The sequence below is a fragment of the Vipera berus genome (assembly GCF_964194415.1).
Source record: "Vipera berus genome assembly, chromosome: 1".
Classification (NCBI taxonomy): domain Eukaryota; kingdom Metazoa; phylum Chordata; class Lepidosauria; order Squamata; family Viperidae; genus Vipera; species Vipera berus.
In genome coordinates this window covers 203,279,306-203,303,546 of record NC_138202.1, presented here as the reverse complement: position 1 = coordinate 203,303,546, position 24,241 = coordinate 203,279,306, and the positions used below count along the sequence as shown (strand labels likewise).

Below are 24,241 nucleotides of genomic sequence, written 5' to 3'. Positions count from 1 at the left end.
TTCAGCTCCTAGTGATTTTATGGGTACATCTTTTCTTTAACACGAAAGTAGCTTTTTGTTGTCTGAGGATTTTATTTTTATTGTTTTTGAGACTTTTCAGCTTGGAGTTCTGACTCAATCCTTCTCACTCTTCAGAAATATTCCAAAAACCTGGCCTTTGGTAGGCAAAATGTCAGCACTGGAGAAAGGGGAAGAACTTTTGCTAATCAAAAACTTGTAGATTAGATTGTGAGAGGCTGAGCTTCTAAAAAGCCAGCAATTCAAGTATCCACTAAAAAAAAGTCTTTCCATTGTTGATAGCAATTCAAACTTGTCAAGCAGGAACCCTCCCTCTGCAGCAGTGTTTCTCAACACTGCCAACTTTAAGAAGGGGTGGACTTCCAGAGTTCTGGGAGTTGAAATTCATCTCTCTTAAAGTTGTCAAGGTTGAGAAACACCATTGTAAAATAACTGTCAACCTGGTCCCCTCCAAATTTGTAGGGCTTTTAATCTGTGGAATGCCTAGCCAGCAAGGTTCTAGAACCAGTTGTCTCCATACAACTGGTGAGTCCTTTGCAGTCATTCTAAAGCTTGTGGTCAGCCTTATGATTGTGATATGTCCCCTCCCACAACGCAGAGGATAAATAGTTTTGCCTTAAGTCACCTACCTACAACAGAACTCACCTGGTTCTAGCTTTTCAAATGAAGACCTCTGTCAAATGGATCATCTCTTTAACTGTAATGGGGACTTCTTTTAAATGCTTTAAAACTCTTCCAGTTAATTTTTCAATTTTTTTTTAAAATAGGTTTGAGACTAAACTCTTCCATGCTGAGTTATCCAAGGCACTTATATACCAAGGCTCTGTATAAAGTGCTAGTAGTGGTAACTGATACCTTTATAAAGGGTAAAAATGACCTCCACTGATATTGTACTTAATTTGACAAAATATATAATAGATTGAAATTATTACCAGATGGGTTTTGTTGTTGTTGTTGTTGTTGCAGGGTGATCTTTTGATAGAGATTAAGTAATTCGAACCAGTCTTTCAAAAACACCCCACAAACCCAGCAATGGCTTGTTACTAAAAGTGGGAGCCAATCCTTCTTCTCAAGTTACAGTAAAGTTGGTCAGCAAATAAAACCAAGTGCCTGAAGGTGCTGAAGCACGTCTTTAATTTAAAGAAGATACTGAGTTCTTTAAAGATGTTTTTATCCAAAGGTACACGCCATTCCACCCTCCCTTGCTATGCAAGACTTATGGAAAAACATGCACCACACAAGATCGTGGATTGAGGCTTGCAGTGAGCTTGTTGTAGGGTATGTTTGCCGACTTTGGAGGACACATAGTTGGGAAGAAGTCCGACATGCTCTTGTTGTGATAAGTATCACAGGAGACCTTAAAGCAGACATGTCAAACACAAGGCCCGGGGGCCGGATCCGGCCCGTGAAGTGGTTTCATGTGGCCCGTGAAGCCATCCTGGAAACAGTGAGGGAACGGCCCCCACTGCCTTGGCCCTGGCCCAGAGACCCTCCTTCTGCCAGAGACCCTCAGATCTGTCCCACTCCTGCCCAGGCCCCCATAGGCACCCTTGATGCGAACGATGTAGAGCTGGCCATGCCCCACCCAGTAGGCCATACGCACTCTAGCCACGCCCACCCAGTAGGCCACGCCCACCCAGGCCACGCCCACCCAGCCCCCTGAGGGCAACTGCAATGCTGATGCCGCCCTCAATGAAATTGAGTTTGACACCCCTGCCTTACAGGATGTGAACTTCCCACAAGACCATGGGACAAGATTGACATAAGTCTCTGTCTCCAAAGGAAAGATAATTGTAGATAGACTATTGTTCTAACTTCTGAGAAAAGACACAGGAGCCAAGTCACCCATCCTAAAGCTAACTGCAGACTTATTCAGATATTCAGATATCACATCCTAAAACCCCATTAGCAGCCTGGAGACTCCTTGTAATTTTTTGAAATATGCACCCAGTTAAATCTCAAAACGATGCGTTCAAATTACAGCAGGGAAAACTCCCAGTTATTTGAATCTCCTTAATTAATATCAGAGTACTTTTTTTTTAAAGTGACCCTTTCCTTCTCTCCCCTCCCATCCCCTCCTATGCAGGCTGGAATGTAATTAATTGGCTGCGCTAATTTATAGACTGGTGCTGGAGAAGACTCCTGAGAGTCCCTTGGACTGCAAGGCGATCAACCCTGACTGCTCTTTAGAAGGCCAGATCCTGAAGCTGAAACTCAAATACTTTGGTCACCTGATGAGAAGGAAGGACTCACTGGAGAAGAGCCTAATGCTGGGAAAGATTGAGGGCAATAGAAGAAGGGGACGACAGAGAATGAGGTGGCTGGATGGAGTCACTGAAGCAGTAGGCGTGAGCTTAGATGGACTCCAGAAGATGGTAGAGGACAGGAAGGCCTGGAGGAACGTTGTCCATGGGGTCGCGATGGGTCGGACACGACTTCGCAACTAACAACAACAACAGCAACAATTTATAGACTGTTTACATCGCTCAAGTAACAATTAAAGCGATCCAGCAGGCATTTCGCACACGTTTCCAATTCACTTTGTCGGAGCGCCGGAACGCGTTTTTAAACGTTGCCCTCTTTTTATTTTCGTGTGTGTGTGTGTGTGAGTGTGTGTGTGAGTGTGTGTGTGAGAGAGAGAGAGAGAGAGAGAGAGAGAGAGAGAGAGGTGAGCTGGGATTAGCTATGCCTTGGATCCCGTTCTCCTTCGAAGAAAGACGTGGATTACCAAAAAGAGAAAGAAAGAAAGAGAAAGAAAGAAAGAAAGAAAGAAAGAAAGAAAGAAAGAAAGAAAGAAAGAAAGAAAGAAAGAAAGAAAGAAAGAAAGAAAGAAAGAAAGAACATTTTATTCCGTAGTCCCCACCGGTAATTGTAGTTTGAGGTTTTTCAGCCCGCCCTAGGCTGAGAGAAGCAAAAGACTTCGATCGCGAGCCTCAGTCCAAAGACCCACGCGGCCCTGAGCCCACGCGGCCCCTCCCCGCTCCTAGTCGCGGGTGGAAGCCTCATATTCCCTCACCCGGTCCTGATCGCGAGGTTGGGATGACTTCAGCTCGGCACCCCGGAGATCGGCAGGGCTGGATCTGGCTCCCATTGTTACGCATGTGCCGGCGCGCCTGCTGCTTTCTTCCTCGCTTCTGTTGCTATAGGAGCTCCTGGCTAACAATCTCCTCTCGCCTGAATCCTCCGGGTTGCACGGGCTCCGGTTGTTCCCGCCGCCGGGAAAACAGCCTCGGCTCTCCAGGCTGCGGCACGGCGCCTTCGGACGAAGTCATGCGTGACGGCAGGCCGCCCTGCTCTTCTGGAGCAACGGCAAAATTGCAGGTAAGCTGGCTTGCGAGCAGGCTGAACGAAATGCACGGGAGGAAAACAAACGGGGCAACAATGGCCGTTAACTTGGATGATGTCATCCTACCTTCCCCAACAGGGCGCCCTCCAGAGGTGTCTGGGCAAGGTCTCAACGTCCCAAAGGTGCTTCTTTCAGGAGGCGACTGGACTTTCTTGTTTTTTTCTTGGAAGACGTTTCACTCCTCATCCAAGAAGCTTCTTCAGCTCTGACTGTATGGTGGAGAATGGAAGGATTTATACTCCTTGCAGACAGCTGGTCATTGGCATTCATTGAGAGTTGTTGAGGCCACTTGGAGGTTTACTTCTGTCCTCAGGATCACCTAGCCAAGAAGGCTCCACACAACTTTGCACTACTCAGGTGATCCTAAAAAAACCCCTCCAAATAGCCTCAAGGACTCCCCGAAAGAATGCAAGTGACCAGCCTGTCTGCAAGGAATATAAATCCTTCCATTCCAGTCAGAGCTGAAGAAGCTGCTTGGATGAGAAGCGAAATGTCCTCAAAAACAAAATAGTCCAGTTGCCTCCTGAAAAAAACACTTTTGGGATAACCATGACCTGAATGACTGAGAATCTCCACAGACACAACTTCTCAACATTCCCAACCAGGTGGGGATGAGGAGACCGTCAAGTGGGTGCTGAAGGCTAGATATGTCTGTGCATGCTGGTGGCCTCCAGTCTCCTCTGGTGGTAAAGGATTGATTTTGACATATGGCCTTTGTACAGTGGTGGGATTCAAATATATGAACAACCGGTTCTCTGTGTGGATACTGCTTTCGGAAGTCCATTCTGGGCCTGGGCAACAAAAAATTAGCTACTGGTTCTGCCGAAGTGGTGAAAACTGGCCGAATCCCACCACTGCCTTTGTATGAAAAAATGAGGATTCAGGTAGCTGATAGCTATTAAGCAGTGGAACAACCTGCCTTCAGAAGTTGTGAATGCTCCAACACTGGAAGTTTTTAAGAAGAGACTGGAGAACATTTGTCTGAAAGAGTATAGAGTTTCCTGCCTGAGAAGGGGGTTGGACTAGAAGACCTCCAAGGTCTCTTATTCTGTATTCAGCTATGAGTGAACTCTTGTGTTCACAAAAACACATCCTGCTTCATCCTTTTAAAGTCTCCCAAAGTCCTACTCAGTTTTCTAATACAAGATGGAAATGTGGGCAAATGCAGGCATTCCCGGGCATTGTTGTGTGAATAGGCCTGCACTGTATCAAGCAGCAACACGTAAGTGAACCTGAAACTGCTTAGGATGCTTGCCCCATCTTATGAAAGCTTTTTTTTTATGATGTTAGACTTTTAAGCATGCTCATTTTGCGGGTTGAGTTGACATGCTTGGGATTAAATGGCGGGTTTGTATCTGCTTTATTTAGATGCCTTTGTTTTGTTTCTCTGGGTTCTAAGTTGTGGAATGTCAAAAAGGCTTTGGAATCTCCAGAGCTGCATTCTACATTCCACTTGTTTGGAAGTAAATTCTGTTGAAGGCAGCATGACAGCAGGCACTGAAAACTATGCACTGAAGTATGTGATCACACCTACTTGTTATTTGTTGTTGTTGTTGTTAGTTGCGAAGTCGTGTCCGACCCATCGCGACCCTATGGACAATGTTCCTCCAGGCCTTCCTGTCCTCTACCATCTTCTGGAGTCCATCTAGGCTCACGCCTACTGCTTCAGTGACTCCATCCAGCCACCTCATTCTCTGTCGTCCCCTTCTTCTATTGCCCTCAATCTTTCCCAGCATTAGGCTCTTCTCCAGTGAGTCCTTCCTTCTCATTAGGTGGCCAAAGTATTTGAGTTTTAGCTTCAGGATCTGCCCTTCTAAAGAGCAGTCAGGGTTGATCTCCTCTAGGACTGACCAGTTTGATCGCCTTGCAGTCCAAGGGACTCGCAGGAGTCTTCTCCAGCACCACAGTTCAAAGGCCTCAATTCTTTGGCGCTCAGCCTTTCTTATGGTCCAGCTTTCACTGCCATACATTGCAACTGGGAAGACCATAGCCTTGACTATACGCACTTTTGTTGACAGGGTGATGTCTCTGCTTTTTAGTGTGCTGTCTAGATTTGCCATGGCTTTCCTCCCAAGGAGCAAGCGTCTTTTAATTTGTTATAGGGTAGCTTAATTAGTGGTCTCAGGCCATTTATTTCCTGATGTAGATAGGAGACAAAAGACTAGGGCAGACATATCAAACTCGCGATGTCATGTGACATCGCGCGACGTATCAGAACTTTTTCCCATTGCCGGCAATGGGATGGGCGTGGTTTCTCTGTGACGCTCCGGCTCGCGGGCCGGCAATTTGACACCCCTGGACTAGGGGATCAACTGAATCTTTTTCAGAAGTGGTTGTCTAGAAGACATCATTGTCTATTCAAAAAAAATCTGAGTATGTTTAACTTTTGCTGGGTATTTGAACCAGGTTCATGCTTCCTTAAGCTTCTCCCCAAGTCTTTCTCTGGTTTGAATTCCTACTAAAGTTATGTGAATGGTTAAGCTGATTTTTAAAAATGAGTAGAACGTGTTAGATTGAAAACAATAACAAGCCCACCTAAATGCCATCATTTTTCTTACGTGCTACAAGATATTAGCTCAGATTTGGAGGTCTGGGAATTGATGGGTTTGACCTTTATAAAACTTAGTTATTACTCTCTTCCACACAAACCCTACAGTTTGAAAATATACACATCTGGAAAGGGGCCAGAGAATTGGTCAGTGAAAATAAGGGAAGATGCTAATAGGAACTGGACTTAAAAAAACAAACAAACTTGGAAGTGGAAACCATCTGTTAATATCTATTGCTGCTCTATGGTGGATAAGGTGTATTGTTTGAACTTTTTATGCCCTTTAGATACATATCACATAATTTAATATTAAATCACATTTTATTTCATTTGATAAAATAAAAGTGATAGCCACAGTAGTAGTGGCTATTGGCTAACAGACTTGAGCTTTAACATGCAGATTCATGGTTTCCACAACATGGGAGGGGAGAATATATTAACCCATAGTATCTATGTGAGACCATTTAAATAGTTAGCATCCAGAAGGTATGCCAAGTAGCGTTTTGTGCTTGTGACAAATCTGAGCTGGGAGTACTGTAAAGACTTCAGAAAAATTTACAAGACAGAAGTGTTTCAGAAATAGTTGAGCGCCATCACACTGAAGATATTGTAAAGCTATGGCATCTATAGAAAAAGACACAAATATTGACCAAGAAGTTAGGAAGGACTACAGCAGCTTCCTCACAAGGAAAAGTCACACCTGCTTTAAGATGGGATAGACAGGTAGATCAATGCTTTTGTAGGTGTAAAAAAAAAATCTTTTGGAGGCAGAATCTGAACTGCCACACAGCCTTTCTCACATCCATCCTTATTTCTACATGTAGTGTTTATTTGTTGAAAAGCCTTACTCTGCAACCCTTTGTTTAGAAAAAATCCATAGCATTGCTTGACTTTAGCTTTATGCTTATTTTGTTAGGTTGACTTTAGCATACATATAAACGGTGCCTTCTCCTGAGAGGACTCAAGGTTGACTCAGCCTCCCATCCTTCTGAGGTCAATAAAATGAGGATCCAGATAATTGGGGACAAGATGCTGACCTCTGTAAGCCACCCACCGAGTGTCTTAAGTGCTATTGCTATCGCTATATTTTTGCGAGGCTCTAGATCAGACATGTCAAACACAAGGCCCGGGGGCCAGATCCGGCCCGTGAAGTGGTTTCATGTGGCCCGCGAAGCCATCCTGGAAACAGTGAAGGAACGGCCCCCACTGCCTTGGCCCTGGCCCAGAGACCCTCCTTTTGCCAGAGACCCTCAGATCTGTCCCACTCCTGCCCAGGCCCCCATAGGCACCCATGATGCGAACGATGTAGAGCTGGCCATGCCCACCCAGTAGGCCATACGCACTCTAGCCACGCCCACCCAGTAGGCCACGCCCACCCTGGCCATACCCACCTGGCCCCCTGAGGGCAACCGCAATGCTGATGCGGCCCTCAATGAAATTGAGTTTGACACCCCTGCTCTAGATGTAGGACTAAACGCTGGGCAAAGCTTTCTCTTTCTAGCAATGAAAGCAATGATCTCTCACTCTTCTTTAATTGATGAATCCAATGAGAACCTAGCAACCCCACAGTGCTCCAGCGATGCCCTGGCAGTGGCTTGATGCCTTTGATCTTTGCTGGCACCAGAACTGGAGGATCTAAAAGCTAACAAAAAGGGAACTGATTTACCTTAATCTAACTCTTCTTTTGTTGCATCCTTGTGTGCCACAGGAGGGAAGGAGATGCCAGGAGAATATCTGGATAAGGATGTAAACCCATTTCTTGAACCTTTCTTGATTAATTGGGGGCTGAGTAGTGCTCCAGGTTCAGAAGAAAAAAGATGCTTCAGAATGTCCACAGGTGCACAAGTAACATCTATCGGCAACTCCTTAAAGTAAAATGTATGTTTTATTGGGAAAAAACTACAATTCTGTAAGGCAATTTTGTCATCTTGGGAAAAGATGCAGCTGCTTTAAAGGGTTGTAGACTGAGCAGTCCAGCACACTTCAAAGCACTTTTTTTCTTTGAATCCAAGCCCTGCACAACCCATACTCCATTCTGAATTTACAGAATAGAAATTCCCCATCAAAAGGGTTGGGATGATAAAGGTGAATCTTGAAGAGCTTAGAGTGAACTGATTCCCCCTTCCTTCCTTCCTTCCTTCCTTCCTTCCTTCCTTCCTTCCTTCCTTCCTTCCTTCCTTCCTTCCTTCCTTCCTTCCCTCCCTCCCTCCCTCCCTCCCTCCCTCTCTCTTTCTTTCTTTCCTCAGGATCCTTCTTTAACAGGAGAGTTTTCCTTGGGCTATTGAAAATGTCTTTGGCTGACAAGAGGCTTGAAAACCTCCAGATCTATAAAGTTATTCAGTGTGTCCGCCAGAAGGACAAGAAACAGATTGAAAAGCTAACCAAGCTTGGATACCCTGAACTCATCAATTTTACTGAGCCAGAAAATGGAGACAGTGCCCTTCACGTGGCTTGTGTGGCCAACGACATTGACATGTGCAACTTTCTTTTGGAGCTTGGTGCTCACCCCGATGTCCAAGACCGAATGGGGCGCACTCCCGCGATGAAAGCGGCGGAACTTGGCCATGACTTGGCCTTGGATGTGCTTGTCCAGGCTGAGGCAGACATGACAATAGTGGATGCAGAAGGAAAAGGTAAGGCGCATCCCACCTCCTTTTGTTTGGCGGGTGGATTTTCAGGAAGATCAGGCTGAATGCTTCAATTCCCTTAGTGGTCGGTAGTTGTGTTTAGCATGGTGGGCGTTTGCCTTTTAAGCCATAGTGCTATGTGCTCTTTCCAGGAGTGCTATTTTATTGCATTCTGCCCACCAAACGGCACTTCCGCTGTGTTCAGATGGTCCTCGAATTTGGAGCGGATGTTAACAACTGTACTTTTGAGGGGAAGCCAGTTTTCGTAGAAGCCTGTGAGCAAGCCCACGAGATCAAAGAGATATGTATGACATTTTTGGAAAGAGGAGCAGACCCCAATGCAACAAACCCAGTAAGAGCATTCTTAATGTTTTAAGCGGGTACATTGGACACTTCCGGCATAAAGCGGTTTTGTTCAGTCAGCTGGACTGACTGAAAGAGAAACTCATTAATCGGAGGCTAGATTTCTTTAAAAAAACACAATGCAACTTCTTTTAAAAGGAGCAAGGCTCTATCTTATAAAACTCAGCCCCTGTTTTCCCACATGGAGGGCAATAGCTCATCCACCATATGCTTCCTAAGACACAGCAGTGTACCTGAGAAAACAAGGCAAGAAGTGCTCTTGTTTGTACTTGTGTGCAGGTGTAAATCATGCCCTAATTATACTATATCATCCAAGACTCTTAATGCTGTCCTTGGTATTCTACATACTAGGTGGAGTGCTTGGGATGAAATTGTAAAACATTCAGAATCATTTTGTTGAAAATGCAGTTGGTAGAATTCAGGACTGCTACCATTTTACAGGGCAAACATGTAATGTAAGCATTCCTGTTTATAATGTTCCCAGGTGTAAAGCAGAATCAATTTCTCAGCATTTGGGAAACAAATACATCAAAGAGAGGGCTGTAATAAAGATAAGGGCCATTTTGCTTTGGAAAAATGTCATAGAATATATGGGTTGCAGCTTGGCCTCCTGAACTTAACCAGTGGAGAAACAGTTAAATACCTAAGGGAAAGAAAGTCCCTAGAGGCATGATATACTTCCTGCTAGCATCCTAGTTTGTAGCTGGATAGCAATTGATCCAGGTCAAAATGTAGCCTCTTTTTACAGGTAAGAGGAGAAAACGAGCCGACTCTTTCTCTTTGGCAATTCCGAATCTTGGCAAATGGTTTTTATCAATAGAAGCTTGCCTGCTTTTCTGTCTCCTTTGAAATTCGGAAAAATCTATAATCATGTCTCTCTGATTTGCAGGCAACGGGCCGCACTGCCCTGATGGAAGCAGCAAGAGAAGGGGTTTTAGAGGTGGTCCGGGGTATCCTGGAGAGAGGTGGGAATGTTAATGTTTTTGACAACGAGCGACACCATGCTGCCCATTTTGCTGCCAAAGGAGGGTTTTTTGAGGTATTCTTTCTTGATGCTGTCAGAAGCAAAGGTACCCAACCAAGGATCTCTCTTGGTTCATTACTAATAATCAGCTGTCACTAGAAAGGGAATTCTGGAATACTTGGCTTTTCTATGGGTTGGTAATATGGGGAGGCTGTCCTAAAAGCAGGTCATAGAACAGAGCGGGAAATGTGAAAATGATTATAGGCCCAGAGATGGGTAAAAAGATTTGACCTGGAGAAAATTGCATGTAGCTAGGTTGCTCTCAAAAACAGCGGCTCTGAAGTGAATTTCCCCCACTCTCTCCATAATGTGATTACAGAAATACACAACACTTTTAAGACCTTAGGTTGACCCACTTACATCAATGGGTGCTGCTGCTGAAGGAATGAGTTTTGCTACCATTTGTTAGGTTTTTTTTTCCTGCTCCTGGTAGCAGAACCGACACGTTTTCATCACTAGGCGATCACACTTGATGGGAGGAAGGAAAAAACTTGATGGAGAATTACTGCTTGTGGTTGTGTTTGCCCTTCTGCCATCCTGTTAAGTTGATTTCTCCTCCACAGTCTTTGCTGAGATGTGTATTTGTTTAAATATTTCCTACTGCTTTATTCAGAAGCCTCCAGTCTGAGGATTCTCTTCATTAAGATTCGAGGTTGCTATGCCAGGGATTTGTCCCAAATGAATCCCCCAGGAAAAACTCACTTGTTTGTCTGCCTGTTTTAAGTATGCTTAGATCAGTTACTTTTGACTTGAAGTGGAACAGTTATGAGGTATGGGGAGGAGCCCACTTTATATCTTTATATCAGTTTGGGACTTAGCATTCCCTATTGCTGCTATTTTACCCTTCCCCAGTGCTTTTTTTGTAAAAGAAAAAGGTGCCGGAACTCACACATGTCATACAACCCGCCTTGCCTACCCTACAAGGTTCCATCCAAAAAAGGTGCCGGAACTCCGTTCTGAGCATTCTGTGACAAAAAAAAAGCCCTGCCCTTCCCCGCCTCCTAAATTTGTGTTAAGAGAAATAGCACCCCGGCTGATTTACATCCAGCAAGTTCAGTTGCACTGGTTGCTAGAGCTTTGCAATTTCCATTGGCTCTAGGACTGCACAAAAGTTTTGGGCAGCACCTTTAACTCTGCAAAGCTCCAAAAGTAAGTAAGAAGAAAGCCGATTTGCGGAGACCGAGTTCATATTCATTGCAGTGACTTATTGGAAATTAGATGTCTGGCAGGCGAAGTTCTCCTGGGATTTAACTGATGAGAGTTTTAAGTTCTAAATGATGGGATCATTTTAATTCAAAGCTATTCAAAGAAATCAAAGCTTGTGTGTTTGATTGGAGTAAGAATAAGAGCTTTGGAAATCAGTGCCTTTGTTTCTCTCAGCACACACACACACACACAATACAAATATCCATTTAATGAAGAACTTCTCTTAAGGCAAGTAAGGTAGGTCTCTCATACCCCATCTGTGTTTCTTTTTTACATCCCCCAGAGTCCAGAAGATCAAACTCACCCTCTTATATAAAAGCGGAAAAAGTGTGACAATCCAGTTTTACCCACAAAAGTTTAAAAACATTTTAAAAAAACCCTCTCCTGCTGGAAAAGGATTACCATGTTGCCTGCATGCCAATACACAGTCACCTCTCCCAATCACTCTTATTCCATGTTATATGATGATGATAACTTTATTGTCACTTTGAATGTACACCAATCGGCATACATCAAAATTTATAGTGACAGTAGTAGTCATCTGTGTTTTGCTGCAGTTCAAAATAAACTCAGTTTGATTGAAGTTATTAGTGTCCACACTTTTGTGGGATTTTTTTTTCTTGCATTTAATAGCATGGGCTTGCTTCCCCAGATACTGAAGATTATTTCTGCTTACAATGGAGACGTGGGCCTTATAGCCATGAATGGAAATACACCTCTTCATTATGCTGCTGCTGGAGGTTTTGCAGAGTGCTGCAAGTTTATTGGTCAAAGAGGTAAATTATAAATGTTGGAGAATGAAGAGCGTCTACAGTAAATGTAGAGTTTCAGATGTCTAATCTTTGAACCCATTGTCACTTATGCCAAACCATTGGTTGGCCTTTCTTCCTTTCCAACTGTGATCTAGTCAGCGAAGATGGGAACTCAATTCCATGTCTATTGCTGATAAAATATTATCCAAGGTTAAATCCCTGAATGAAAGTACAAACCAAGCATGTGTTTATATGGCCAAACTCTATCAACTAGGCTACTCTGTCACGAAGTAGATTAAGTCGGGAGAGCAGGGACACAGTATAACCACAGCCCATGGATATTCCATCTCATTGACCAAAAGCTTCTTCTAAAAGTTTGGTGCTGTGTTACTATGGCCAAAATACTGTAAGAATGCAATCAACGGTCACACAGCAGTTTGTCTTCCTGTACTAATGGACTACCAAGACTTCTTGTCTTCTAGCACTTTAGTGTTCTTGCTGAGGTTGCCCAGCCAAGAGTGGCTTGCAATTTCATGGGTTCCATAAAGACCATGGACTATCCCAGTTGATGTTTGTTCTTGCCCAGGCTGTGGGGCTGAATTTGGTATTCAGTTCAGCTTGAACCAACAATCTGTGGTTGGTACCAAATGCAGCAGATAAACTAACTGGTACAAGGTATCAATTAATGTGTCCGTTGAAAGATCTCTACTGGATGTCAATTCATCTTTAAATTACCAAATGCTCGGGACCTGACTATCCAATAGACTGCCTCTTCCTAGCTGAACCTGCCTGGTTACTCAGAGTAGAGAAGCAACCCTTTGGAGCCCTGACATTTTCAGAAACTTAGGTCCTTCTTCTGTATGGGTCTCAGGTTTATATTGCTTTCCTTTAGATAGGTGTGGTCAGCCTCACTCTTCAGTGTTTAGAGCATCTCTCTGTGAAGGTATTTTTTGTTTATTGATTTTTAACATGTTTTATATTTTGTATTTTTGAAATCTTCCTTGAAAATGCAAGTGAAAAGGCCAGCTATAAACCTAGCAAATAAATATATGGGTACATAAACATACATCTCTCTCTCTCTCTCTCTCTCTCTCTCTCTCTCTCTCTCTCTCTCTCTCTCTCTCTCTCTCTCTCTCTCCCTCCCTCCCTCCCTCCCTCCCTCCCTCCCTCCCTCTCTCTCTCTCTCTCTCTCTCTCTCTCTCTCTCTCTCTCTCTCACACACACACACACACACACACACACACACACACACGCACACACATCCCAACAAGCTAATTTAGACTTGGTTTGGAGCCAACACATTAGTTCTGTTCAAATTATATTTTGCCAAGAAGGTTTACCAGTGAGTGCTTAAGGTTACTACCTGATTTCCTGATGATGTTAGTCTAATGATACATGCAGAAGGAAAGCTTTTGTGACCTACAACTTTCATGTAAGCCAGGATCCTGCACCATCATGATGTGGGTTCCATATAACATACAGTCATGATGATATTGTGTCTGCAACATTCTACCTTAATAATTTCACCAGGAAGCAATAGACAGCCAGTACAGAATTTTGCCAGCTACAACTCTATGTTTCAAGAGTCATTCACCCCAGTGGCTCTCAAACTTTTCTTCATCATGGACCCCCTTTAACTGCCTTTTATGGCCACGTCCCACCAAAACCTAACTCAAGATTTAAATCATAACATTTCTTCAAGCCTTTGTGGATCCCCTGTGATGACACAGCGCCCCTCCCAGGGGTCTGCGACCACAGGTAGAGAACTGCCGATTCACACTATTCCTGATCTCCTGCCACAACTTGTTTTCAATGTATTTCTTCTGAATTTGTAGGTTCTGATCCCACTTGGAGAAACTTAGAGAAGAAGGTTCCAAGACAGGTCGCTAAAGAAGGGGGCTTCAAAGCAGCTGCGAAGGAGATACGCAAAATTGAGCGGCGGTTTGCCAAGTTTTCCAAACCCAAACCCGGAGTTAAGGACCCCAATCCACCCTGGGCTATCAGGTTGCACGATTGGTCTGGAGAAAATCAGGCGAGCCTTCGGGAAACGTTTGAGGCGTACGATCGAGGGGACGGGACTGTGACCAAGGAAGATTTTATATCCATTATTGAGGAAAGGTATCCGTTTATTGAGCCAGAGCAGTTACAAACAATAGCTCAGGCTCATGAGAAAACACGTGCAGCGGGAGTTAACATTGAAGAATTTCTGAAGGGCAGCCGATACCTGCAGAAGGCCTTCCTCCTTGGAAGTTATGGTCCCAAGAAGAAGAAGCCCAAGAAAGCAAAAGGCGCAAAAGGAAAATTTGCCATGCCGATGCCAATCTGCGTCATTCCAGAGAGCTCTCGGCCTCGTCGAACAGACGGGGGACCCCCAGAATACATGATTGAAACTTACCAAAATGTAACTGACTGCACGCGGTTCAATCGGGATCACCCTCCCGAACATCCATTGCAGGATGATTCCTGGTGGTATATTGAAGACCCACCAAAGAACTTTGCCAACATCAATTACCTTGCCAAAGAAGGGGACCTTTCCTCTATCAAAAAAGCATTTGAGGCCGGGGTGCCAGTAGATATCAGAGACCATTTCTATAAGACTCCATTGATGGCTGCCTGTGCAAGTGGCAACATGGAAGCAGTGCAGTTCCTTCTCGAAAAGGGGTGAGTTAGCTTTTTTTTTTAGTGGCTTGCCAGGAATCCAAGAATAGAAAAGTTACATTTATACCAATCTTAGCATTGGTGACACTAAACTAGGCATGTCAAACTCGCGATGTCACGTGACGTCGTACAACGTATCATGACTTTCCCCCCATTGCCGGCAATGGGGTGGGTGCGGTTTTGGTGTGATGCATCCAGCCTGTGGGCCGGCAGTTTGACATGCCTGCACTAAACTAATTGTATAATGAGATAATAGCATTTAACTGTTGAACTTTGTGGGCAGGGAACACAAGAATATTGTATCTAATTTGTAGATCTGAAGATAAACCTTTACAAATATTGGCAATAGTCACCTTTTTGATAATTTTCAATGTGTGTTTATATGTTAATTCACTTTTACTGTTGTTGGTCTAAATTTTTTTTATAAATTTATCTTTTTCAAAAGGTCTGTGAATTTTATATTATCTCTTGATATACACACACAGGGACACATGTATTGGTATATATATATATATGCTTATTATGTATGTTTAGGTAGGCAAAGAGATTGAAATAGAATATTAGCAACTCTGAGAATGTGGAAATAAAATTGCCACCAGCTGCCTGCAATTAGTGCAGGTTCGCATCCCACCAGGCTCAAGGTTGACTCAGCCTTCCATCCTTCCGAGGTAGGTAAAATGAGGACCCAGATTGTTGGGGGCAATTAAGCTGACTTTGTAATAATGCCATTTGGGTGTGTGTGTGAAAGCCCTAATAAGCAGGCATATACATAGAATGAAGGCTACTGCTAAGCTTGTAAGCCGCCCTGAGTCTTCGGAGAAGGGCGGGATATAAATGGAATTAAAATAAAATAAATAAATAAAATGCGTGGGATATAGGTGAGGAAATAAGTAGTATTTATTCCTAAAAGCAAAACAGTTTGCCTTTGGGGCAGGCTGCAGAGAAATGGAGTACAGCAGAAGATTGTAATATAGGGGGAGCTTGTCGGGGGTGCTAATTCTAGGGTGGCACTTGAGGTGTGTTTGTGTGCAGGTATGTTCATTCTTGTGAATGTGCAGTTCTTCTGGGAGACCTTAATTTAATTACTGTAACTCTGTGTTTGCAGACCTCATCCTTTGATATCTGGATTAGACCTGGGCAACTTATTTGGGAGGGCTGAGGAAATTTACTAATTTTAGCTGATTAACTTAGTTTCAGCTTGACTGTCAATTATCTAGGGGAGACACTGATTCTCAGACCATTGTGGATTCTGTTACTATTTTAAGGGAAGATGGAAACAGTATAAAGAATAAAATATATCTGGAAATAAAACTTCTCACAGTAGGTTTGTAGGGTGATGTGATGACCATGTGATGACCAGGGCATTGTGGATTCAATGTTGGACAGAGCATATTTTGAAGCTTGTTGGGTTCCTTATTGAATTGCAAGCCTATCCTAGTCAGTGGCCATAACTGTCGTGGAAGCAAACCAAGAATGTAAAACCAAGATAAGTGGGTAGAGTTCTGTAGAAGCAGGCATGGCATCTGGTTAAGCTGTGATATTTTGTTGAACATGCTTGCCTTTCTTATTGGTGCTTGACAAAATTTGTCATTTAGCTCACATTGGAAGTGATCTGAATTTGTGCCCCTCAAAGTAGCCTGTTGCATTTATTTATTTATTGTCATGTCTGTAATTGCTCTTTTTTCTGCAAGCATCTCTTTGTAGTGATGGAAACTATGGAGAAATGTTCCTAGTGGAAAAAGTCAAACTCCTCAGTGGTGTTTATGGCCTCCAGATCAGTAGTTCTCCTGTTCCCTGAAAGTGAATTAAAATAGTGTGGCAAAATAAATAAGATCTAGGATTTGGCAGAAAGAAGAAAATATGGTGATGAATAAGTTTTAAAGAGTAATTGTATTAATAAGTAACAAAGGATGAGTCCAGCAATCAACTCATCCTCAAAACCTGTTTCTGGTTCCAGAAATAACTAAAGGCCTCAATTTTTCAGTCCTGGTTACGTTTCCGTCTGTAGGTGTGAGGGTTTGAATTCAGGAAGAGGCTGGAACAATGTTAATTGGTCCTGCCCTCAGTGGCTTTTCAATGTGCTTATCTTGCCCTTTGTTCCAACTGGACTTCCTTTTTCCCCCTGAAGACATTTCGCTTTTCATCCAAGAAGCTTCTTCAGTTCTGATTGAATAGTGGAATGGAAGGGTTTATATTCCATGCAGGAAGGGTTTATATTCCATGCAGTCGTCTGGTTATTAGCAGAAGAATAAAAGACACTGGCTAGAACACGGGGTGGGCAACCTTGCCTCTTTTATGACTCGTGGACTTCAACTCCCAGAATTCCTGAGCCAGCATGGCTCAGCTTGGAAATCTCTCCCTTTCCTTCAGCATGGCTGGCTCAGGAATTCTGGGAGTTGAAGTCCACGAGTCATAAAACAGCCAAGGTTGCCTATCCCTGGGCTAGAAAAGCAAGGAATATAAATCCTTCCATTCTCCTCCATTCAGTCAGAACTGAAAAGGCTTCTTGGATGAGAAGTGAAAGCATCTTCAAGGGACAAATCAAAGTCCAGTTGCCTTTTGAAAGAGCATCTTGCCTTTTGCTCTTCAGTCTTTTCAGACTGAGCGGGCAGGTCCAAACAGGAGTGTATTAAATATTCAATATTTGCTTGAATATTTAAGTACAATTTTACCTGTAATCTTAGATCCAGCCTTATTAGGGCAATGGAGTGCGCAGAGAGCTGTGAATACAGCTACCTTTCAGACATGACAGAAAGTCTGGGGAGAACAAGAGGCTGAGCAAATATCAAACATAAGAGGTGAGCCAATTCGGGTTCAAGCTTTGCATGCAGCCCTAGATATGGCTTACACCTCTTTAAGATCCTACCTAAGGCTATTTAGTTTGGTAGAACTTCATTGACTAAAGTAAGCTGAAATCCACAGCGTTTGTGCTGTACTGTAATGCGGTTAATTGCAGTTTATACAACAATACATTTCTTTCACTTTGGTGCCATTACTTTTGTCCTTTTAATCAGACTGCCAGTTGCTTTCACCGAATGATTCATTGTTTCACAAAAGGAATGAAAACAACCCCTCTCCATTTCTCAGTTAATTTAGTTCGGATGCTGAGAGATTAGAGATTTGGCATTATTTCAACCCAGGAAGAGCAATTCAGTTAAGAACTGCTATTTGCCGTCTCTGCAGTCCATTAATGCTAGACTCCTTTGCCTAGGATCAGTTGAAGAATGCAAAGAACCGGCTAGAAAAGTGTGAATGTGCCTTACAGAGTCCTTATTTTCTCTTATGTGCAGGGCGAGTGTGAATACCACAGACAATTTCATGTGGACTCCTCTCCATCATGCATGCCACGCAGGGCAGCAAGACATTGCTGAACTCCTTGTGAAAGCTGGTGCCACAATAGATGCCATTTCGATCAATGATGGAACCCCATTGATGAGAGGTATCGAGAGCAGCCGCTTGGACACCGTGCAGTATTTAATCAACAGTGGTGCTAAGGCTCAAATGACAAACCGAAAAGGTAAAAGTTTTGCATTGTTACTCAATGTGCTATTTGGCTAAGACAGGGGTCTTCAAACCTGGCCCTTTTGTGACTTGTGGACTTCAACTCCCAGAATTCCTCAGCCAGCGTGCCTGGCTGAGGAATTCTGGGGGTTGAAGTCCACAAGTCACAATAGGGCCAGGTTTGAAGACCCCCTGGGCTAAGAGGTGGTGATGAACAGACAGCTATAGAAAGGAAGGGTGGCGTTTTTTTTCTTATTAAATAACATCGCTATCTTTTTTATGAAGTTAATTGGTTTTCAAAGTATCGGTTAACAAAATAAATAGATGGGTTGACTTTTTTTGCTTTATTCTTTTTTTTTTCTTCTGTCCAGCTGATTTTTACCAGCTACCTTGTAGTTTTATTCCTAGCATCTGTCTTGCTTGGTTGTAACGTTTGCTGGTTTTGCACTGCACTCACAGCAGTTCTTAGAGGGCAGCCATCAATGCATGGTGCAATGGGTTTTTTTATTTTTCAGCCAGCTTGTCGCAATGCATGACACTGATCAGGGCTTAGAGGGAATGACTTGCACAAAGCCACCAGCAGGCTTTCATGCCTGAGAGAGGACAGGCACTTGTGTTTCTCTCTGCTTCTAGTCCAGCAACTTCACCACCACACTGCACCAGCTCTCGTTTTAATTAGTTATTAATCTTTTTGCTTGCTTTAGCATTGAACTTCACAGACTCTCTTTAGAGCATAGCCCTGTGGCCAGCTGAGGCCACAGGGACAGATGTGGTCTCCTCCCTCCCCCCCCCCAAATCATAGCCTTCCCAAGTTGCCTGCATAGTATAATTTTTAATGTAGTGGAGGGAATTTTATGGAAAATTTAATTTAATTAACATTAAATACTGTACCATCAATGAACAACGTGTAATTTAAATAATTCAAGTTCAAGAATTAGTGCTTCTTGTGCCTCTGATACAAAGAAAATGAAACAGTGATGTGGCCAAGGAGAACCTTATCAGAAATCAGATCTGATTTCTTAGTGCAGCATCCATACGAAATCAAAGCATATTTATTGAAAAGCCAGCGCTATCTTGTGAAAGTACAGAAGCTGTGAAGTTCAGGAAATGTGTTATAGCGGTCAACTTTTTTCTCCTCCAGATGTTAATAAAATTGCATTTTGAAGAATAAGAAGTCTTTTGTTTCAAAAGGGGGATCAGGTGATAGGGGCTGCATCAAAGTCTTCTTGGCAAAATAAAAGGCTTTCAAGTGATCTGGTGGAGGTCTTTGGAAGGGAGCTTCAGGCATAAGGGGCAACAAAGAAGAAGGAGTAGCAGAGTCATATAAGTAAGTGTGGCATCTTTAGGAAAGCTAAGGTTAGTGAAGCTGAAGGACCGAATCTCACGGGAAGGGATGTGCCAAGATTCTTTAGCAGTGAGATAAAAGCTATGGAAGATTTGAACATAAGAGGGAAGAAATGATGCTGGGTTGTAGATGGACAAGAAACCAGTATAGGAATTTGAGGAAAAGATTCCACTCCAAGTCATCAGAAGGGTGAGTTACTTTCAACAGAGTTGAGAAGGTCATGGTGTGATGGTAGAAGACCAAAGTGGAGGTAGTTCTAGCAAGCCTAAGCCAGAGGGACAATGTTTGTTCAGTTCTACATACAGAGAAGCTGGGAATATTCCAGCATTTACCATAAGTTTTATTTAATAGGACAAAACTCGCTGGAAATTGCCAGGGCCTATGCAGACAACCGACTGATCCACTTCATTCAAGATACCTTAGACCGCTTGCCACAATCCACAGAAGTCAAAGGAGATAAAAAGAAAGGGAAAAAAGGGGGCAAGCCTAAAGCTCCTTCTCCTACTCCTACTCCAGCTCCATCAGCCCAGGCTGCAGCTGCTCCCAAGCCAAAGTCTGAAGAACACTCAACGGAGTCGGTGAAAGAGGAGGTATGATAACCAAGACTCTTTGACTTGAATCCATTCATAGATTTGCTTTTTTCACAATGTTTGAAAAATCAGAAATTGTCTGGAGGGGAACTCCTGTCTTTAGTACGGTCACGGGATTTCCTTTGGGGTGCACCAGAAACAACCCCCTCCCCCCCATGATGCTCATTGAATCAATCCTTCTGAATCACGGAAGGACCACAATAGAATTTCTGTCCATTCTTCTCTGCTTGAGTCCCCACAACCACCCCAGGAAAGGATCTCTGTGTGCTGAATTCAGCAAGTGACACTGCTTGAAATCAGGGCAGGGGAATCCAGAAACCCTGCCCCATGGAAGCTTAAATAGATTACATGCCAATAAAGTAAATGCTTTGGGTTTTGTTACAGTGTTTTTGAAGAATAGCATGACAAGGGAGGTGTCCTTATCAGTAGGAAAAAAAACAATAAGGAAGAGGGTCATAGGAAGCTGCTTCATTCATAGTAATGCCATTGGTCCATCCAGAAGTCTGTCAACTGTTCTCAAGAGTTTCAAGTAGGGAGTGGGGAGGTTGTTTTTTCCCCCCAGGTCTCAGTGGGTTAGGACGCTGAGCTTGTCGATCAGAAGGTCGGCAGTTTGGCGGGTCGAATCCCGAGTGCCGCGTAACAGAGTGAGCACCTGTTACTCGTCCCAGCTTCTGCCAACCTAGCAGTTCGAAAGCACGTAAAAAAAAATGCAAGTAGAAAAATAGGGACCACTACGGTGGGAAGGTAACAGCGTTCCGTGCGCCTTTGGCGTCTAGTCATGCCGGCCACATGACCACGGAGACGTCCTCGGACAAGCGCTGGCTCTTCGGCTTTGAAACGGAGATGAGCACCGGCCCCTAGAGTCGGAAACGACTAGCACGCATGTGCGGGGGAACCTTTACCTTTACCTTATCTGGGGATTCCTGGCATCTTTGGAATGCAACAGGTCTTCTATTCCCTTTTCCCGATAATTAAAGAAGAGGCAATGCTTAAATCAAAGCACCCGTCTCAAGTACCAACCATTTAAGCTGCTAGCCTTTCACCTTGTAACTTTTTATTGCAAAAAATAAGAGGTTTAGCATCATGAAGCCTTGAAAATCCCAATATAATTTGCATTGTGCATTTCAGATGCTACAACCCCTTGATTCTATTGTTGAGCAATCACTCTTTGAAGAAGAGAAGGAATCCCTCAAGGATAATGTAGTTCATCTGAATTCCCTGATAACCAGAGGAGCAACAAAGAAACTTAATATCACTTTCACACCACAGAGAGTAAGTACCACTGTAAAATAGGATTAGAGTTACGTGGGTAGTCCTCGATTTACAGCAGTTTGTTTAGTGACCATTCAAAGTTACAATGGCACTGAAAAAAGTGACTTATGACCATTTTTCACACTTAACGACCGTTGCAGTATCCCCATGGTGATGTGATCAAACTTTGGATGCTTGGCAATTGGTTCAGATTTATGATGGATGCAGTGTCCTGGGGTCATGTGACCATTTTTTGCGACCTTTTTGACAAGCAAAGTCAATGGGGAAGCCAGATTCACTTAACAACCGTGTTACCAACTTAACAGCTACAATGATTTGCTTAACAACTGTGGCTAGAAAGGTCGTAAAATGGGGCAAAACTCGCTTAACAAATGTCTCACTTATCAACAAATTTGGGGCTCAATTGTCATCCTAAATTGAGGACTACTTGCATTTTCACTGAGCTCCTACTTTTGTAGAATATGTTCCTGGTGGGTGCTCGTATTTACTAATTCAGATCACTGTATTTCTTGTGTCCTATTCAGTTTATATTTCTCATTCGTTCCAACTCAGGTGGTTCAAAATCCTAAAATTCTACTGTCATTTTATTGGGATAATAAAAGCATGCTGCCTGCAAATTATAATCTCAGGAATAATACTACAATTTCCTAGTGCTGTCCAGATCTTGAGGCATTCATGGTAGAAGGTTGTGTGTGTCAAAAAATAAATATGGTAGATATACCAGACAATCAAAGTTCTTGCTCCTTTCATGTATGATACCCATGAAACACATGTAAAAAGGAGACGGGGTTCCATTTGCGTAGTTGTGGCCACCATTTTTACATTTTGTTAACCCACTTCTTCCCCTCTGTGGGTAACCTATCCAGTTCTATTGGAACACTTCTGATAATCAGAATAGTTGGTTTTCCCTAAGGGGACTTGTTGGGAAAAGTTATTCTAGATCAAAGGATAGTCAGATAATTATTATCAAACCAAATCTTGACCTTAAATAAATTTGATATGGCCCATGATGGCTATACCAAATGTGATAAAAGACTTCCATTTATCAAGAAAATACTTTCTCCCAAGTATTCATAAAGTTCGTCTGTAGTTGAATATATTTCTTGTGCCATGGTGGTGCAGTAGGTAGAATGCAGTATTGCAGGCTAATTCTGCTGACTGCCAGTGATTCTCACTGGCACAAGGTTGACTCAGCCTTCCATCCTTCCGAGGTTGGTAAAATGAGGACCCAGATTGTTGGGGGGCAATATGCTCTGTAAACCACTTAGAGGGGGCTGTAAAGCACTATGAATCGGTATATATAGTAAGCCTAAGTGCTATTGCTATTACTTTGAGTATACTGAATATAAAGAAGTAGCAATAACTTATACACCATTATTCATTAGTGTTGATTGATAATATGCTGCCAATATTATAAACTGCCTGCTAGGGAATTGGTTAATGAGACACACTTGCTGAATAGATGCTCATCAATCATATTCTTGAAGATAGGTTTGATGCCAATAGACTAAGAATTCCAGACAGTCGTTCTAGGACATTCTCTTATTTTCAGAGCAGATCAATATAATTCCTTAATATATCATGCTGCATGTTGATTAAGAACTGCTTTTCTTTTTCAAGACCTGGAGTCCTGAAGCAACCACAAAAGACCTTCTCAAAAAGAGGGAATTACGTCGGCAGCGTTTCACTTATGAAGTGGACTTTGATGATTTCATGATGCCATTCAAGAAGAATTTTATGGAGAAAGTCCGTACACTGCAACAGAGTGCTGCTTTGCATTGATCAGGATGTGATTTCTGCATGGATGTAAAAAAAGTGAATGGGAGGGGACCTCCCTCTCAAGAAAAATGCTTTTGAGAGGCTTAAATCATGTTTCTTTTTTCTAATTATGGTGAAAGTTTTATTTTCTTCTTCCTTAGTTTCAGCACAGGGTATCTTAAAACAGAGAAGTTTTTGTGCCTAAAAATTGGAAAATAATTCATCTTTTCCTGTAATATGTTGCACTGAATCCTGTTGGGATGGGGTTGCATATTAGCCCCAATAAATAACTAATTGGTCTCTCTTGTTCAATCAGATCTTAATTCATCCCATTCCTTAGAAAAAAGATTTTCTCCAGCTGTGGAAACTTGAAGCTAATTATTTCTGGTGCTATAAATCTTGAGTGACTGAATAAGGTGTCTGATAGTTCACATCTAGGGCAGCTGAAGGATTTGTGCAAATCCACTGAATTTTCCTTTGAGACTCACACCCTGGAAGACTGTAAGATAGGTCTTTTTTCTGTTAAGGTATATTTAGAACAAAAAGGTGCTTGGTTTTAACAATGCAGGAGAGAGATTGATTTTGACCACAGCCCTGTGCCAGATAGTTGTAAACAAATAAAGGAGAAAGCGTTACAGGTTTTCGGGGTGGGGGTGGGAGAGAGATTTCAATTGTTTAGGAACAAGTTCCTACACATTCAAAAGATTTCTTTATTGCCTTTCATGGCTGTGGTAAAATTGGGGTATTTTCCTATTGTTTTAGTCAGTCAGGATATATCAGTAATAGCAATAGCAAATTGAGATAATAATAATAATAATAATAATAATAATAATAATAATAATAATAATAATAATAATAATAATAATAATAATAATAATAATAATAATAATAATAATAATAATAATAATAATAATTTTATTTATATACCGCCCTTCTCCCGAAGGACTCAGGGCGGTGAACAGGGCAGACATATAAAATACAAAAATACAAAAGTTAAAAAGAATTAAACATATGCCCAAGCTAAAAACAGTAAATACATATATTAAAAGTGACAATAAAAACCCAACCCATCCCCCATCAGGCCAAGCCGGCTTTGTTCAAATAAATGTGTCTTCAGATCGCGACGGAAGGAGCGAAGGTCGGGCGCCATCCGGAGCTCAACTGGCAACCGATTCCATAGCTCCGGGGCGCCCACAGAGAAGGACCTCCCCCTGGGGGCCACCAATCGACATT

The 24,241-nt window shown here is 42.8% G+C and overlaps 1 protein-coding gene across 2 annotated transcripts; it reads left to right on the top strand.

Moving 5' to 3' along the window:
• Positions 1 to 2,259: 2,259 nt before the first annotated feature.
• Positions 2,260 to 23,136, top strand: ANKEF1 (ankyrin repeat and EF-hand domain containing 1). 2 transcript variants are annotated; one of them, XM_081322051.1, is made up of 10 exons: positions 2,260 to 3,339; positions 8,159 to 8,545; positions 8,692 to 8,891; positions 9,792 to 9,941; positions 11,785 to 11,908; positions 13,720 to 14,545; positions 17,833 to 18,059; positions 19,740 to 19,978; positions 21,107 to 21,250; positions 22,871 to 23,136. In XM_081322051.1, the coding sequence occupies exons 2-10, from the start codon at positions 8,200 to 8,202 to the stop codon at positions 23,030 to 23,032; spliced, it is 2,418 nt and encodes an 805-aa protein (XP_081178177.1). In that variant the 5' UTR covers positions 2,260 to 3,339; positions 8,159 to 8,199; the 3' UTR covers positions 23,033 to 23,136. The 2 variants fall into 2 exon arrangements, with proteins under 2 accessions (XP_081178177.1, XP_081178178.1); XM_081322052.1 differs by lacking the exons at positions 2,260 to 3,339; positions 8,692 to 8,891 and having other exon boundaries at positions 8,335 to 8,545.
• The last annotated feature ends 1,105 nt before the right edge of the window (positions 23,137 to 24,241 follow it).

Coding starts and splice junctions, on each gene's coding strand:
- ANKEF1 (XM_081322051.1), top strand. CDS start 8,200: ATGTCTTTGGCTGACAAGAGGCTTGAAAACCTCCAGATCTATAAAGTT. Junction 11,909..13,719: donor CAAGTTTATTGGTCAAAGAG/GTAAATTATAAA, acceptor CTGAATTTGTAG/GTTCTGATCCCACTTGGAGA. Junction 14,546..17,832: donor CAGTTCCTTCTCGAAAAGGG/GTGAGTTAGCTT, acceptor TCTTATGTGCAG/GGCGAGTGTGAATACCACAG.